This window comes from Eubalaena glacialis, chromosome 15, assembly GCF_028564815.1.
Source record: "Eubalaena glacialis isolate mEubGla1 chromosome 15, mEubGla1.1.hap2.+ XY, whole genome shotgun sequence".
Lineage (NCBI taxonomy): Eukaryota > Metazoa > Chordata > Mammalia > Artiodactyla > Balaenidae > Eubalaena > Eubalaena glacialis.
In genome coordinates this window covers 58,044,363-58,062,691 of record NC_083730.1, presented here as the reverse complement: position 1 = coordinate 58,062,691, position 18,329 = coordinate 58,044,363, and the positions used below count along the sequence as shown (strand labels likewise).

At 46.5% G+C, this 18,329-nt stretch overlaps 1 protein-coding gene across 3 annotated transcripts in view; it reads left to right on the top strand.

Annotated features, from left to right (window-relative positions):
* Positions 1-317: 317 nt before the first annotated feature.
* Positions 318-18,329, top strand: part of LPIN2 (lipin 2) — an 83,021-nt gene continuing 65,009 nt past the window's right edge. Inside the window, exon 1 of one of the 3 annotated variants that reach the window (XM_061170350.1) lies at positions 318-419. Coding sequence is in view for 2 of the 3 variants with exons in the window: in XM_061170348.1 (XP_061026331.1) it covers positions 2,096-2,101 (6 nt within the window). In the remaining variant the exon portion in view is untranslated. Of the gene's footprint in view, positions 420-2,045; positions 2,102-18,329 lie in introns of those variants that run through there. The other 2 variants (XM_061170348.1, XM_061170349.1) reach the window with 2 other exon arrangements.

Below are 18,329 nucleotides of genomic sequence, written 5' to 3'. Positions count from 1 at the left end.
GGGCAGCGCGGCGGCGCGCGGGGCGGCTGAGCAGGAGGGAGTCCGCCGGGCGGCGCGCGGCCGGGAGCGGGCGGTGGAGCGCGGCGTCACGTGGCGGGGAGGGGCCTGCGCACCGCCCGCCCGCTGCCGCCGCTGCCGCCGCCGCCGCCGCCGCCGCCGCCGCCGCCGCCGCCGCGCCGCGCCGCGCCGTGTCCCATTCATGAGGGCCGCCCGGCTCGGCTGCGGCCCAAGCGGCTCCCGAGGCAGCGGCGGCGGCGGCGGCGGGCGCCCGGGCCCCGCGCGCGCCCCCGGCCGACCCCGCCTCCTCGGCCGCCCGCGAGCGCGCTCAGCCCGGCCGGTCCTCGTCGTCGCCGTTCGGCCGCCGCTTGCCCTCGGCCGCCTGCGGGCGCCGGCGCGGGGCGGGAGCAGAGTCGCTGCAGGTAAGCGGGGGCGCCGGGCCGGGGTCCTCGGCGGCGGGGTCTCCAGCGCGGCGCGGGCGCCGGGCCCCCCGGCATGAGGCCGGGACACTCGGGCCCGCGCGGGCCGAGCCCCCTGCCCGCGTCCCGCCGCCGGCGTCATCTAGAAACACGGACTCGCGGGGCGGGCTGGGGGGTCGCGGCGGGCGGGGAAACTGAAAAATTTCGTGCCCCCGCCGCGCGAGCGGAGGGTCACTTCGGACCCCCTCCTCCCGGCTCTGCGGCGCGGAAGCTGGAGCTGCGGCTCCGGAGACGCTCGGCCCAGCGGGTCCCGGCGAGGGAAGCGCCGCCGGAGGCCGCGTTTCCATCCAGCCCCCGGGCCTGGGGGAGGGGGCCCGGCACGTGATACGCATCGCGGCGGGGGCCCGGGAAGTTGCAGTTATTTCTCTGCGGCCGTTCGTTTGCCCGGCGTCTCCGCCTCAGGGCTGTAGACCGGATCCCCAGTGTGAGTAGTTTTTCTCCACCCAAACCCCCTCCCCTCCGCACATCTTAATCTGTGTCGAATATGTTAAGGTACAGTTGATGCTGAGGGCTGCTGTCTCAACTTCTAACGCCGCGGGTCATCGTTTCTCCCCACGCCCGGACAAATTGAGACTGTTCTCATTGAAAACTAGGGATGTCGTTTGGAAGGCAAACTTATGGAAAACAGGACCAGAAAGATCATCCTTCCTTTCAGAAAGTGTTGGAACTCTGAATATTTGGAAATGTTAAGAATTACTTAACAAACCGCTAGGCTAATTTAAAATGCACGTTTGGGGATTACTTTTCCATACCTTTTTTTTTTTTTTCTTCCTTTTCCCTAACTGAAAAAGTGTCTGTTGCCTTGGTGTCAGGCCAGGCCCTGTTGAAGATGCTTGGTAAGCGCTACTGGTTATTAAAACTTGGCCTGGCTAGTTTGTAATGCTTTGAACAACACAAAGTCAGTTTTAAAATATATTTTGAAGAATTTACAAGTTAGTTAGTGACCCCCTAATGGCTTATATGTGGATGATTTGATACTGATTGTTCTCAGCGGTTTCAGATTGAAAAGTGCGGCAGGTGTAGCAGAGGTGGGAGCGGCGGGGGAAGGATTCGAGTAATGTAGCGCTCGGTGTCTGGTGCCCTAGTGCAGCATCCTCTTTGCCTGAAGGGCAGTTACCCTCAGGCCATACTCGGCCAGAGTGTGAGAAGCAGGCCCAAGGCCACGTGTGGAAGAGCACTGGACGGTGTGGGTGGCTGCTTCCCTCCACTTACATGTGGTGGTGATGTATCAGATTGCAGTACCTCCAGGCCCAGATGTGGGTGGTGATGGCTGTAGAATGCTGGAAATGAGATGGTAGGTTCTAATGTTTGATGGCATGGTTGAGAATCAACAGAGAAGCTTTGTTTTGGAGGAACAGGAAATGGGAGCATTGAAGAGCCATCCAACACTATAGTGAAGCCACTGGTAAGAAGCAAATAATAGGGTCAGCTGGGGCTCCCATGTCCTTTCTTGTTACATTCTTATAGCCATAAAGGTACTCATCACCTGGATTGTCATGTTTGGGTTACTGACTGTGTTGTCTCCTGCGCTAGACCGAGTCCTTGAAGGCCAGACTCGTAGCTGCCGGCACCCAGCGCAGAGCCAGCTTTTAGAAGAGACCCCTGCGGAGGTCTGTAGAATGAAGGTAGGAAGCAACAGGCAGTGTGACCTGAGAGCCAGTTCACTCAACTGTCCTGAATTGTGAGCTTTGGATGAATAATCCTGGAAGTGCCACTCACTAGAGGTGGTAAAAGGTTAAATTAAGCCGACAAGCGTTACAGTGAACATTTTGCAATGTTTAGTTTAAATATTAATATTGAGTTTAAATATAGCTTGGTTCTCTGTGTCGACAGCTATTTCTCCTGGGTGTGTGTCTTCATATACGCATTTCCTCATATGTGACAGCGCGGGGACACCGGGCTGGAAGCTTTGTCTTGTTAGGAAGTAGAATGAGCTGCCTCCTGTGGGTGCTTAGCAAGCTGTCCGGAAGTTTCCCTTTAAGTCTGAGTTAAGTCTGCCAGCCTTTAATTTAAATCCTTTCCTTTTTGATGGGACCCCAGCGGCTGTCACTGCGTGCACATTGAGTTTCTCATCAATCGCTGGGCAGTGGTTTGGGACCTTTATTTTGAAAGCCTGTTTTGATCTGTCTTATTGCCTTCATTTAGAAGGAAGTTTTCCTTCTGGCTGAGCCCCAGAGTTCTCTGACCTCTCATTTGCCTTCTTTATGATGAGACAGCTCACAGGTTGGCAAGCAGAGGCATCAGTTGGCAGAATCCTATATAAATGATGTCTTACTAAAACTTTGAGGATAGTTCCCACAGGCCGCAGCAGTAAGTTTTATGGCTATATTTTGGTAATATGGTATTTGAATAAGAAGTCGTCTTGGTGACTTTGCTGGCTATTAGCTCTGATTTTTGGAATCCACCTTCCCTGCCTTGGTCTTGATTCTTTATTTTAGTAACACACTGTTACTACCACTAAACACTTTCCATGTGTGCGGTCCTGTAGTCTAGGATGATAATGGAGAAGTTGCTCACCCCCAGGGTCCAGATGAAGTCACTTGGTATCTCTGTGAGTCCATGGCAGCCTGTGTGGTGTGGCCGCTCCAGCCTCTGCGGTGCTCCTCTCGGCCGCCCTGACTGACAACAGGAAGCTAGGCCCAGGTGGTCTGGCCCTGCTCTGGAACCCTGGGACTGGAGGATTCTGCCCCAAGTTTCCATTCCATCAAGAGGGAAGGAGAAGGAAAAAAGAATCCACTAGGAGATAAACGGTGCTGCGATGCAAGATAAAGCCCTTAGTGTGACTTTGGGATTAGAATGATGATATAGTACACATTTTTTCTTATTTGATTCACTGATTATAGTTTAGAATCTTTTTCCTCTAAAGGCTTTGAATGCTAAGTTTCGGTGCCGCTGTTTGTCAGTTAGATTGGTGTTAAAATTGCTACAAAGAAATGAGGAAGGAAGGAGCCAGAGTTCATTCCCCCTTGTAAAGCGTGGCGCTGCGGTTGCAGCATCAGATCCTTTTCCTGCCTTCATCGCACGTCTCTACAAGGAGGGTGTGGCCAAAAGGCAAGGGGTTTATGTGTTGTTAGGAGAGGGACCTTTTAAAATTATTTTTAGATTATTTAGGTCAAATGTATAATTTGAGAGACTACATAAATGTATGGGGGAGACTAGAAAGTGATCTTTTAAAAAGCCATTTGGAATGTGCTGCCTGTTTTTGTAATCTCAGAATTTAGAACTTTATTATGCGGTGTTTGTGTCTTATCTGCAGTGTCATATATTTTAAACATGAAGTATCCAAGTAAGGCTTTCCTACTTCTTTGGAGGGGAAACATGGGCTTACAGAAAAGCACTCCTTGCAGTGTCTGGGTAGCTGGTGGATTGCCTTTATCTGACTTTTTGGTATATTTGGACAGTTTCGAAAGTCTTTACTTCTGTAGTTAATTTTATGAATAGTAGCTGCGTTTGTTGCCTTTATTTCATTTCATATCCTTATTTACTTTTTGTACCAATTCCCTTAACTTTGTTTAGTTATAGGTAAATTTGTCTGAACTGTCTCAATTTATTTTTTTTCAACCAGGCAGAGTATAAGTAAAATTCAAAGTGGTTTACAAATTCTAAGTTGTTTTCAACTTCTAGCATCTTTTTCATCTTTCCTGTTCATGAATCTGCAATGGTCTGTTCTCGCCTATTTTAGCAAATCAGTTTCTCTGTGCTCTCAGTTCAGTTTTTTCCCAACCGTCTCCACCTGTGCATTCAATCCTCAAGACTCACTTCCCTTGATCAGCTGCAGGAGGCAAACCCTTCACACGTGTTGATATGGTTGCTATTTTGCTTGTTCTGTGTTCGGTGCTACATTGTGTTTGCTCTCAAGTCATCTGTGGCTTTCCTCTAGCCTTAACCAGGATTAGAGGAAATAACGATTGTCTCCTTAATTTTCAGACACTCCCTGCGGCCACTTTGCCTCCTTCGCTCTGTAAATGTTCAACCGAGGGCGGGAGTAGGGGAGAGAGATAGTGTTGGGTGGAATAAGAAGCCAGCCTTAAAGGTTTTGTCAGATTCTAGTAGAGAAAGGACAGCTTGAGGAGGTGGAGGAACATTTAAACATGGGCACTGTTGGGGGACGGTTGTGGGGTTGGATCTGTAGATTTAAAAGTCGCTGTGAAGGGGAAAGAGGGGAAGGGTCGGGCCCTCACAGGTCGATGAGCGGAAGGAATTGGATAGAGGGAGCCCGAGCTGCTGTGCAGACCTGGTACTTGCAGGGCATTGGGGGCTTTGAAGGTCTGTGGTGCTTTCTCCTATTGTTTTGATTTTTAACTTTTTGGTCATTTGTTAATTTAGTTGTATGTTTTACGTAACATTATAGGGAGTGTAAAGGAACATGGATTTGAAAAGTTTAAGAAACATGATTAAAGACCCTAATATTTCAAAGAGAAGAGGTACCATTATCTAGGTTTAAAAATTATTTGGTTTTGGTGGTTATAATTAAGTAGTTATAGACAAAGAGGAGAAGCTGAAGATGGGGAAAGCATCCTTCAGAAACTCTAAGGCTGGAACTAGTGACTTTCCTGCAAGAAGGAAGATAGGTGTATGGTACCAAGTCACACTTTTAGTGACTGACTGAATTTCTGCATTTACCTATTTCTGAAATATAATGGAAGGGAGGGTTTATCCCATCTGTTTTAAAATCTATAGTAAGATGTTTTCTTTTTTATAGAAAAAGTATCATAATTATAAACAAAAAAGTTCATTGGTTAATCTGGAATTGAAATCTACCTAAAAGCCTTTTTTCTACCTCTGAATAAACAAACAGGAGTTGTACAATGGCCAGGATGGTTGTCATCTGTTCAGTTCATGATGATGTGACATTTCTGGCTCCTGGCAAGATAGGTGTGTCCTGCTGTACTAGAGACGTGCTGTGTCATTCATTCTAAAAGAGAGGCCCTTGAAAGGTAGGAGCTATTCAATATAAAGTCATCTGTTAATTTTATTGTGTGATTTTGTATTATTATCAACTGTGAGACAGCAGAACCATCAGACAGTTCATGTGAATTAAGAAATCTGAGTTGTTGCTCCCTGATGTGATATGGTACTTCCCCCAAAGGTTGAGTCGTAGGTCTGTGATCCTTGTAAAGTGATGCGTCTTTTTTCTGAACCGGCGTAAGTCAAGGAACGCTTGGGCTTACAGCAGACCCGTAGGGAATATACTTTTTGTTTCCTTTAAGATTCTGTGTGAATATACTTTTTGCTTCTTTAGGATTCTACGTGTAATTATTTTTTTCTTTGTAAAACATTCCAAAGCATCTGCCCACATATTATATTTCTTTAAAATTTCAACAGTTTTTTGGATGAATTTCGAATAACGTTAATAGTCATAACATCTCTTCGTATGAACTACACAGAAACAGGCCTTATTCAGGGAAGTATCACTTAAGAGAGAAAGCTCTCTGTTTTATAAATTAAAATGTGTATTAAACAAATACCTTTTGAGAAAGGACTGATCTTTTGTTGTAGGGTTTTCTAACTGGCTCAACCAATTAAAAAAACTTGCCTAAGTAATGTTATTTGAAAAGTAAGAATTTGGAATTTGGGAGTTCTTTAAAAGATAGCTACTGAGACTCTTTGTCTGTAAAATGGTGCTGATGCCTACTTTTTAGGGATACTAAATCTTTCTAGGAGGTGTTTAATGTTTGTGAAAGGTTGTCATTACTGTTGCAGTTACATGATTGAACACTTTCTTTGGGTGAGGGCTTGTGGTTTACACACATTATCTCAAGAGCCACAATGACCCTGCAAATGGAGATAGTAGTCCCATTTTCTAGGTGATGCCGGTGGGGCTGAAAGAGCTTTGCTGAAGGCTCGCAGCTTTGCGGTGGCATTGCCCTGGCTCCATCACCACCAAGCTGCCCAAGGACCGTAAGAATTCTCCTGCATCTGCTTGACATCAATTTTAGGGTTTTGTTTTGACTTGATTAGGTAGAACTGGAGAACTTATGCTTAATGTCAGCATCTATAAATTGCTAGAAAGATAGCACCTGCTGTATAGGAGGCTTGGGTTTCTCTGAATCATTTATACGTGCAAAACCAACTGTGCCAGGGCGAGAAAAGCCAGCGGAGAGAACAGTGGAGGTGATGCTACCCCCCCCCCCGCCCCACTCCCGGGCGGCTCTGGAACGAGTTGGATGATGTGAAGCTGATTTCCCTCTGCCCGCTTCCACAGTGTGATCACATCGCTATGATGAGTCAGGACAGAGTGTTTAAAACGGGGCCCCTAAACGCTGGCTAAATATTGCTCTCAGCTGAGCCTGAGAGGAAGGTGGTTCTGTTTAGTGTTGAGAAGGAGAAATGGGCTCAGCGACATAGTTTGTCAGAATCCAAACCCACCCCTTTTGAAGGATCTTCCCAGGTACCTTTGACTGCTGATTTGAGGAGCGTCCTCTGTGACCCCTGGTTACCTGGGACTGGACCACGCGTAGCAGCACCAAGGTCCAACATTCCAGAGTTGGACGGAGCTTCCAGCCTCCTCCTCCATATAGGAGCCTCGTTCCCCCTCCACCCACCCATGGGGGCAGCTGGCTGAAACCCCTAATGTTGTTGAGTACCTGAGTTTGAGTTTTTGTGAGCTGGTGCTCTCTTCACTGTATCATTTGACTCATTTGCCAACTACATCTGCAGAAAGATTCTAATGGAGTTTTTGTTTTGTTTCGTTTTGTTTTGTTGGCTGCGGTGGGTCTTCGTTGCTGCACGTGGGCTTTCTCTAGTTGCAGCAAGCGGGGGCTACTCTTCGTTGCGGGCTTCTCTCATTGCAGTGGCTTCTCGTTGCGGAGCACGGGCTCTAGGTGCACAGGCTTCAGTAGTTGTGGCTCGCAGGCTTACTAGTTGTGGCTTACGGGCTTAGTTGCTCTGCAGCATGTGGGATCTTCCTGGACCAGGGATCGAACCTTTGGCCTCTACATTGACAGGCAGATTCTTAACCATTGCGCCACCAGGGAAGTCCTCTAACGGAGCTTTAATGGTGTTTTATTTACTGTGAATAAATTAATGACTTGGGATTTATCAATTCAGTGCAGGGGAACTTCCCATTAAACAGAAATACCTTCAGGAATTTCCAAGTCCTTGAACACTTTTGGTGTTTAGTTTACTCAGTTGTCTCATCTGTAACGTGGAGACCGCAGTACCTTCTGCTGGGCTGGTTCTGAGGATTAGAGGAGGTTGTATGTTAAACCAGAGCCTCAAGCCACCCTGAGGAACAGAGGCAGGGTGGCAGGCTGGGAGCTCTAACTGGACAAGGGACACCAGTGTCTAGAGGCGCAGGGCAAAGGGCAGAAAGGCGAGTAGAACAGCTGCCTTGCCCTGAAGTAGCTTGTATTCTTGTAGGGGTATGCTGATATTCTTGCCATAGAATGGAAAAGGGCTTTTGTGTTAGGACATTTTCCTGCTCCAAGCTGTGCGGGGAGGGATTGAGAAAGGAGTACTGTACACGGGGATTGAAAGGGAGCAAAGGAAGCATCTGGGAGAGAGCTTCTGTGCTTCTATTTTTAGCATGAGAATATGATGTTCAGTTGAAAGATGTTTATGTCTCAAAAATATTGCTTTCTGTGCTTGAAATTTCTTCCTTGACCCAGAACGTTCATCTTTATAGTGTCAAAATAGGAAATATACTTTCGTAATTTAGCAGTTTTGTATATGTCTTAGGCACTATGTATGTTTACAAAATTAAGCCTTGTGATTTTTGCTGTCATTTTATCTCTGGCTGTATAAGTTTTGTTGTCCAGGCCTGCAGGTAGAGCCTTATTTTTGTAGTATCTAGGAAACAGAGCTGTCTTATATACCTGGTATATATAGTGCAGGTGAACACTTAACTAAAACTTAACTAAAAGAAAAAAATTCTCTTGCTGACTAGTTTATAACGTCTCTAAGTAGTTGACATTTTTCTGCAAGCTCTAATCATTTTCATAAAAATTTCCTTAGATTATAAAGCTACATGAAATTTTATTCTGTACTAGTTGAAAAATACTAATATATCTGTATTGTTATGGTAGCTGATCTGTTTTTTCATCTGCTGAATGTCATCCTTTTAAATGTTGGCTAAATTTTTTGCTGATATCCTTGCCATAGAATGGAAAAGTGCTTTTGTATTAGGACATTTCCCTGCTCCAAGTGACTCAACTAGATAACTTAGTAGGAACTTTGCTGTATTTATTTATTTAATAAATTTATTTATTTTTGGTTGCGTCGGGTCTTTGTTGCTGCACGCGGGCTTTCTCCAGTTGCGGCGAGCGGGGGCTCCTCTTTGTTGCGGTGCGGTGGCTTCTCTTGTGGAGCACAGGCTCTAGGCACGTGGGCTTCAGTGGTTGTGGCACATGGGCTCAGTAGTTGTGGCTCGCGGGCTCTAGAGTGCAGCTCAGTAATTGTGGTGCATAGGCTTAGTTGCTCAGCGACGTGTGGGATCTTCCCGGACCAGGGCTCGAACCCATGTCTCTTGCCTTGGCAGGCGGATTGTTAACTACTGTGCCACCAGGGAAGTCCGAACTTTGCTATATTTAAATTTCCTTGTTCATTTGTTTTGTCTTGTTAATGAGAGATGCCTAAATCTCAGATGGACCACAGGGGCTGATGTTGAGAGTTGGAAAAGAGCTTTTCCTAATTAAAAGCAGAACAGAACAAAGCCCCACAGTGCTCATATTTGCTTGGTGTTTATTTTTCTTTTCTTTAGTAGTTTTCATTCCTGTGAATAAGATTCATTTTATAAGGCTGCATCACATAATAATTCTTTTCATCTTAAAACATTTTTAAGTTTTTTTTTTTAATAAATGTATTTAATTTATTTATTTTTGGCTGTGTTGGGTCTCCGTTGTTGCGCGTGGGCTTTCTCCAGTTGTGGCGAGCAGTGGCCACTCTTCGTTGCGGTGTGCGGGCATCTCATTGCGGTGGATTCTCCCGTGGCAGAGCACGGGCCCTAGGCGCGTGGGCTTCAGCAGTTGTGGCTCATGGGCTCAGTAGTTGTGGCTCGCGGGCTCTAGAGCACAGGCTCAGCAGTTGTGGCACACGGGCTCAGCTGCTCCGCGGCATGTGGGATCCTCCTGGACTAGGACCCGAACCCATGTCCCCTGCATTGGCAGGCAGATTCTCAACCACTGTGCCACCAAGGAAGCCCAAGGTTTTTTTTTTAATGTATAGTTTAAAAATTCAAATGGGACTTTGAGGTATGCAGTAAAAAGCACCAGAGTCTCTTCCTCAGGGCTGTTGACTGCTTCTTAGAAGCAACTCCTTCAACTCTTTTACCTGTTTCTTGTGGGACTTGATTCCATGCTTGTTAGTTGTTGTGTTGGCTTGTGTGTCAGGCCCCCGATTTCCGATTTCCGGCAGAGCTCCAGACCCCTCGCTTGGTCTCTGTGACCCTCGCCTGCCTTGGGTTCCTGTGTCGGGTCCGTTTCCCACTTCTTCTCCCTCGGCCTCCTGGTCTCGCTGGGCGTGGAGGAAGGCTTCACTGTAAGGTTTACGCATCTGGAAATGTGTTCTAGCCTCGTCCTTCATTGGGAGGCTGGCGGTAGAATGCTAGAGCGGAAATACTTTTCCTTTAGAGTTTTGAATTGTTACTGTTGAAAAGTCCCAAACTTTTAAACGCCCGCGTCTCCCCCTCGCCACCCCTCTTCCCGTCGTCTCCCCCCTCCGGGTGCTCTCGCCTGCTCTTTCTCCTCGGAAAGCCTCCAGGGGCTGCTTGCTTCATGGTCCCCAGCCCTGGTGGCCGCCGTGCTGGGCTGGGTGTGATGGGGACCCGGGGCCCCGCCCTGGTGGCTTGCGGGCGGGTCTCTCCCCTGGTCTCGGTGGGTCAGAGGCCGGGAGGACACCCAGGGTAGTGGGCGCCCCTCGGCCTGTGTGGCTTCACCCCCCGGCAGAGCTCCCTGCAGCCATGCATCCTCTGCCCGAGCCCTGCGCGGTGTCTCTGAACCTTCTCCTCCGGGACACCGCGGGGCCCTGGACACTGTCCACGGCTCCTCCTGTCGTGACCGCCTTCTGTGGAGCCCGGCAGGGCGGCTGCCGCTTCTCCGCTGTGCTGGGCCCCGTGGGAACGTTCAATTTGGAAAATTGTGGCTTTGACTCGGAAATTTTCTTATAGTTGTCATGGTTTTTGACATCTCTCCACTGAGGAGGGCTTTTGAGCACTTCCTGTCTAGTCCTCCTTTTTTTCTCCATCCGTCTTTCATCTTTCAAAAACTTGACCTCTTCCATTTCCTCTAAACTTTCTCCTTGTACTTAACAGTTATTCCTGTTAACATTTCTTTCTTGTTGTGTTGGTGAGTGGATTCGTTTGCTAGGGCCACCGTCACAAAGTGCCACAAACGGGTGGATTAAACGACAGAAATGTGTTGTCTCAAAGTTCTGGAGGCAGCAAGTCTGAGATCGAGGTGTCAGTGGGGCTGGTTCCTTGAGGGCCGCTCTCGGTTAGCTGGCGACATTGGGCATTCCTTGTAGGTGGCAGCACCCTGAGCACTACCTCACGTTCTCTCGGCGTTCTCCCCGTGTGTGTGTGTCTGTCTGTCTGTCTTTGTCCAGATATCCCCTTTTTATAAGGGAGCCAGTCATTGGTTTAGGGCCCACCCTAATGACCTCTTTTTAACTCAGTTACTTCTGTAAAGATCCTATTTCCAAATAAGGCCGCATGCTGAGGTGTTGAGGGTGAGAACGTCAACTTACTTTGGGGGCACAGTTCAGCTCCCTAACAGTGAGTTTCAGGACGGAATGAAGATAAAGTGTGTAACATCCTCTGTGTCAACAGAATGTCTAGTTATTATAACGTTTTAAAAGATGCTTGTAGTCCCACCCGTCTTCACCAAACTCTCAGCAATTTTTAGATTGCAACTGGAGATTTTTGTTCAGACTGTGTGACTGCTAAAATTTCCACTGGTTTCCTGAATGTTTTATAACGTAGTATCTGAGTCACCTCATTTTCTACTCTGGCTTTGTTTCTAAAGTAATTTGCAGGTTGGCAAAATGCCTGAAGAAAGAACAGCAGCAGTGTCTTGTGAGAAAGTGAATCCTGAGTCTGTCCCGGCGTAGTTAGGTGAACACCCTCAGCCGGGTCCTGATGCTCTGGCTCCCATGTTAGCTGTGCTCTATTTCTTTTTCAGATGTGGCTTTTACCTGAAGTCACCCCTCCTGCCCTTCCTCCCATACACTCTTTGACTTCCTTCATCATAGTTATCCCAGTCTAGAATCGTGTTTTTCATTTGTTGCCTCCCTCTCTCCTTAGCATTAGAATCTAAGTGCTGGGAGGGCAGGTACCTTGTCAGCCGAGTTCATGGCTTGGTCCCAGCTCAGAATCAAACAGCGAACAGCACATCAAAGTAGACGCTGCTTTTAAACAGATGGATGTGTGAAACGGGCTTTATTTTCCAACATTACCAACGTTGCCTCACTGACTCGCTGTTGCTCTTGGAAATCCTTCTCTCTCACCTTGCAGGAGCTCGTGTGCAGGTCAGCTCGTGAGCCCCCGCCGGCGCAGCCTCATCAGGTGTCTGTTTGCGGAGCTGTGTGACACTAGGGCACCACTCAGTGACGTGCGTGTCGGGTGGTGCTGGCAGCAGCGGCGCAGCTGCTCCCGCATCCTTTATCCACCCGAGTGTCCACCCAGGGCCCTGAGAGGGATGTCCCCCTCCTAACACGTCTGAAAACTACCGGGGCCCCGGGAGGCACTGTGCACGGTCCAGCATGAAGTTGGAGCGGTGTGTGTTTTCATTGTCATTGCTGGAAGACTCGCCCAGGTCCCCGGGCCCCTCTGCAGCCACGGTCTGGGATGCCCAGAGCTGGGTGGCCACGCGGGAGGGAGTTCACGTCCCTGCGTCCCGGCCTCGTGGTCGCCACGTGCTCTCTAACTGAGACAGGTAGTCCCAGGCGGTTCCAGAAAGAAGAGTAGAAAGCGGTGAATTTGTGCTTCCTGATCTAGAAGACTTCCCTCTGAGAAACTGGGGGCTGCATTCCTGAGAGTTAAATGCAAGGGAGCCTAGAGTTTGGCTGTGCAATGCTCCCTTGCACGGTTTGGAAATCTGTGCTACAGGAGCTGAGGAATTCTCCTGGTCACTTTTATGACATCAGTTAAGTAAGCTGATGGGTTTTTGGTGCTTGTTTTTTTCTTGTTTGTTTAATTAGTGTGCTGCTAGTAATGAGGGAAGACCCTCCTCTCCGCTACTGGAGTCCTTAAAAGGCGATTGATGCAGTGAGAGAGGTTGGTCTAATTGTTTATGCGGCAGAAGTCACATTTTAACTGGAATTGTGGCACCATGACCCCTGATCCCATTGCAGCTCACTGACACCAGGTGAGAGCTGCTCCGGCACAGGGCTTCACACTCGGATGGTGTCTCGAAGGCGAGGGCTGAGCTTTGACCTCACTAATACTCCTTTGAATTTGAGTTAAGTTTAGAGAAATACAAGCCTCCAAAATCGAAGTGTGCGTATTCATGAAGTGTTGACTCTGGCACCTCTTACACAGAGGTTTACAATCAGCGTTGGGGTTCCTGGCAAATGTAGAGAACTTGGTGCCGGTGGCAAGGTCTCTGTAAAACCAAATGGTGGGGAGGGGGGAATGGGGTGTGGTTCTGGTGTTCTGGGGTGTGTGTGTGCGTGATACTTGCTGAATATATACATGCATATGTACATACCGTCCTGGGATGTGAGCAAATAGTCATTTCTTTCCTGCAGCCTCACGCTGCCTGCTGAGGTGGGGGTGATGGATGGTGATAATTGATGGACATTATTCATGATGGAAAATACTGCTGTTTAAATTACAGATGCTTATGTTATTAATAAGTCTGAAGTTTACCCCTAAGATCTAATTACCTCAAGTTCTTCAGTTTTGCACTCCCTTACAAATGGGTAATAAGGAATCTGTTCATACGCCTATAAAAAAATGTCTCTCTGAAGGAATATGACTAAAAACATATGCAATCAGTGTACTTTGCCCACTTCCGTGGCAATATATGCATTTCAGCGACGCTGTTATCATGAAAAACATTTTGAACGCTCCTTCCTTTTTAAATTGCTTTCAGTCTTGAAATATATCCTTTTGTGCTCAATGGTGGAAGATCTTTACCCTTCGAGGTAGGTTAGGTTTTTGGAAATAGCCAGAAGTCATTCAGAGCAACATCTGGTGGGTCAGGCATGTCAGAGAAGTGAATCATACTTACTTTTGTACTGTTTAAGAGTTGTGACTGCATAGTAATGATACTGGTTTTTATCCTGTGTAGCGCCTAAATTTAATTTAAAGGTAGTTCTTTCAGAAAAAAAGAAGAGTATTAATAACATGCTGGACGGTGGTACAAAAATGGGATTGGTTTATTGTGTAGCCCTCAGCAGTGATTAAAGGACAGCATTCACGTTAAGTAGAGTTAGGTAGCGTGGGGAAGACGCCTTCCTTGTCTCTTGGGGAGGGCAGTCTGCTTTGGACACAGGGTGGGGGAGTAGCTGGATCTAGTAGTTTTTACCTGAAGACCCTTCCCTATACCTCTAGGGCTCTTCTCACCCATGTCAGTCCTAATTTGGCTGTTTGGGGCTGGAATATGAATTAGACTCATACTATTTGCACAAATAGGCTGAAGGGTAGACCTCATTTGGATGGGCCTTAGGGAACGGGGAAATGGTTTGGGAAGCTAAAACAAAGAGATAAAAAGAGCTGTTGATCAAAGTGGGAATTAGGTCATAAGTCATTTGTTTACTTTCCTGTGTCCCTCACTAAATAGTGGGCTCCTTGATGGCAGGGATCCTAGCCTAACAGTCACCCATTAGGCACCTACGTGGCATAGGTGCCAGAGCTTTTCAATACAGATCTTCCTCGGCTTATGATGGGGTTACATCCTGATGAACCCATCCTAATTTGGAAAGATCCTAAATCGAAAATGCATTTAATACACCTCACCTACCAAACATCATTAGCTTAGCCTAGCCTACCTTAAACATGCTCAGAACACTTCAGTAGCCTACAGTTGGGCAGGATCATCCAACAAAGCCTGTTTTATAATGAAGTGTTGACTCTCCTGTGTGACTGATTGGATACTGTACTGAAAGTGGAAAACAGAATGGTTGTCTGGGTGCAGAATGGCTGTAAGTGCATCGGTTATTTGCCCTCGGGATCGCGTGGCTGACGGGAGCTGGGGCTGCCTCTGCTCAGCATCATGAGAGGGGATCGTAGGGCAGGCCTATCACTAGCCGGGAAAGGATCAAAATTTAAAATGTGAAGGAGGGTTTCTACTGAATGTGTGTTGCTTTCACACCATTATAAAGTAAAAATTCACAGGCCAAACCATTGCAAGCTGGGGGCCGTTTGTACATTGTTTTCTAATGAAAGAAGGAAGAGATCTAATATCTGCGAAGTACCTAGTAGTTTCCAGGTGCTACTGCTGCTGAAGCAAACTTGGGTCCACTCGCCCACACGCAGTAAAGCCAGCAGTAAAGCCAATCTACTGACACTGGGTCTTGGTGAAGGCAAGTGTGTTTATTTCAGGGCGCCAAACAGGGAGTCCAGGGCAGCTTGTGCTCAAAACACCCGAACTCTCCATGGCTTTCAGCAAAGCATCTTTAAAGGCAAGATGAGGGAGGGGCGTCCCAGCTCGTACACAAAATTCTCTGATTGGCTGATGGTGAGGTAACTTGGTTGATGGTAAGGTAACAGGGTGGTGTCACATTATCAATCCTTAGGTGCTGGTAGGTCTCATGGTCGTCAAGTAGTTAATTTCTTCCATTTGGTGGGGGTTTTAGTGTCTGTAAAAACAACTCAGGAAATGTGCATCAGTTACCATTCTCTAGGTACTTCAGAGAGGAGCTACAGCTGAGGATGTGGGGAGGGGTCTGTCCCGGGAAGGCCCCGTAGGGTCCTGCTCCGTTATACCACCTCCTTGAACTGTGGAAGCAGTCCTCTCTGGCCACCGCTGTGACCCTGGGGAGGGGTCGGCTCTATGGAGGGGTCGTATGAGGCTCAGGTCAGACTGAAGCTTAGGATAGTTACGTGTCAGGGTACCTGGTAAGTGGTGGAACGATAATTTAAAACTCAGTCTGTCTAAATTCAGAGCCCAAGCTGTGTGTGCGCCTGCCTGGCCCACCTCTAACCAGAACCAGTGTATAAACAGGGCCACACGCTATCTAGATAAACCCGTGGTTCACAACTGGAAGAATTTTGCTCCCAGGGGAAACTCAGAAAGAGTGGAGGCATTTTTGATTGTCACAGCTGGGGAAACTGCCACTGACATTGAGTGAGAAGGTAAGGGGTGCTGCACCCTCCACACAGTGGAAAGGTTCTTCTACATCCTCAACACTTTTCTGTTTGGTTTTTTAAAAAAATAGCCATCAGTGAGTATGAAGTGGTATTTCATTGTGGTTTTGATCTGCATTTCTTTGATGATTAGTGATGTAGAGCAATCTTTTCATGTACTTATTGGCCATTTGTATATTTTCTTCAGAGAGATACTTACTCAAGCCTTTTGCCCATATTTTAATTGGGTTGCCTTTTGTTGTTGAGTTGTAAAAGTTCTTTACATATTCTGGACATGAAATTCTTATTAGATATATGATTTGCAGATCCTTTTTCCCATTCCATACGTTGTTTTTTCACTTTCTTGATAAAGTCCTTTGACGCAGGAAGTAAGTTTTAGGGAGTTCCCTGGTGGCTTAGTGGTTAGGATTCCGGGCTTTTACTGCTGTGGCCCAGGTTCAATCCCTCCCTGGTCAGGGAACTGAGATCCTGCAAGCCGCATGGTGTGGCCAAAAAAAGAAAGGAAAAAAAGTTTTAAATTTTGATGCAATCCAGTTTATCTTTCATTACTCATGTTTTTGGTGTTATATCTGAGAATGATTAAGTTTCATGATTTTACCTCTTATTTAGGTCTTTGATCCATTTTGAGTTAATTATTCTATATACAGTGTCTTATACAATGGGTCTTTTGTATGTGTGAATTAAACACCAACAGTATGGTTAATGGAAAGGCCCTGGAGTCAGAGTTGTCTCTGAACCATATGTGGAAGAGACTTCTTTCCCCATTGAATGGACTTGGCACCCTTGTCAAAAAACAATTGGCCGTAGATATTTGGGTTTATTTCTGGACTCTGGAATCTGTTCCATTGGTGTATGTGTCTGTCTATATGCGAGTACCACATTGTTTTGATTACCGTAGCTTTATAATAAGTTTTGGAATCAGGAACTTTGTTCTTTTTCAAGGTTGTTTTGGCCCCTTGCAATTCCATATCAATTTGATGATTGACTTTCTGTATCTGCAAAAAAAAAAAAAAAAAAAATCTGTTGGGATTTTGATAGGGATTGCATTGACTCTGTAGATTGCTTTGGGTAGTATTGACATCTCAATAATATTAAGTCTTTGTATATATGAACACAAGATATCTCTCTATTTATTATAGTCATTTTAAATTTAGCAATGTTTTGTAATTTTAAATATGTAAATGTTCAGCTCTTTGGCTAATTTCATTTCTAGATATTCGTTTAGATTTATTGTATTTGAGATTTTTAAATTTTTATTTATTTATTTATTTTTGGCCGCGTTGGGTCTTTGTTGCTGTGTGCAGGCTTTCTCTAGTTGCGGTGAGCGGGGGCTACTCTTTGCTGTGGTGCGCGGGCTTCTCAAGGCGGTGGCTTCTCTTGCTGTGGAGCACGGGCTCTAGGACCACGGGCTTCAGTAGTTGATGCACGCAGGCTCAGTTGTTGCGGCTCGCGGGCTTAGTTGCTCCGCAGCATGTGGGATCTTCCTGGACCAGGGATCGAACCCGTGTCCCCTGCATTGGCAGGCGGATTCTTAACCACTGCGCCACCAGGGAAGTCCCTGTATTTGAGATTTTAAAAATATCTAGCACATCAAATTTGAGTTCAAAATTAAGTATTATGTCCTAGAAGTTACTATGGAGACATCTTGAGGTTTGAAACTAAGTGGATTAGGGTTTGAACCTGGATTTGGCACTTTAAAAAATTAGCTGGTGGGGCTTCCCTGGTGGCACAGTGGTTGGGAATCCTCCTGCCAATGCAGGGGACACAGGTTCAAGGCCTGGTCCTGGATGATCCCATGTGCTTCGGAGCAACTAAGCCTGTGTGCCACAACTACTGAGCCTGTGCTCTAGGGCCCGTGAGCCTCAACTACTGAGCCCACGTGCCACAACTACTGAATCCTATGTGCCTAGAGCCCATGCTCCGCAACAAGAGAAGCCACCACAATGAGAAGCCCGCACACCCCAACAAAGAGTAGCCCCTGCTCACGGCAACTAGAGAAAGCCCGCACGCAGCAACAAAGACCCAACACAGCCAAAATAAATAAATAGATTTTTTAAAAAAACTAAGTTTTAACCAGCTTAGTTGGTTAGTATTAGTTGGTAACCTTGGATATAGCACATACTTCCTTTGAGCCTCTATTTTTTCATTTGTAAAATATAGGGATAAAGCAAATCTGTCTTTCACAGAAGTTGTATAGATCAGAGATAATGCGTGCAAAGGAGTAACTCTGGAGTGTGACTCAGAGTTAAACACTAGATAAATAATGCTAGGTTGCCAATGTTGTGTTTCCTTGTATGGTTTCAGTGTAAATACTAGTTTACGATACAGTTTCTCATGAACATTTAGCTTATATTACCTTTATTTGCTTATTTCTTTTCATGTCTAGAAGTTTTATGATTAAAGCATACATTAAAAACTTGAGTAAAATTAATTTGCTGCAAAGGCTAGTGATTTTTACACAAAGTGTATACCCTGTTTCTCAGAGAGCCTTATGAAGTATGTTGAGTCTGGAAGAAAAATAAATTGTAATAAAATGTCACACTCGTTTTTTGTTTCAGTGGTGCAGTGTATTTAGAAGAGGGGGAACCTTTCTTCTAATGTTGCTG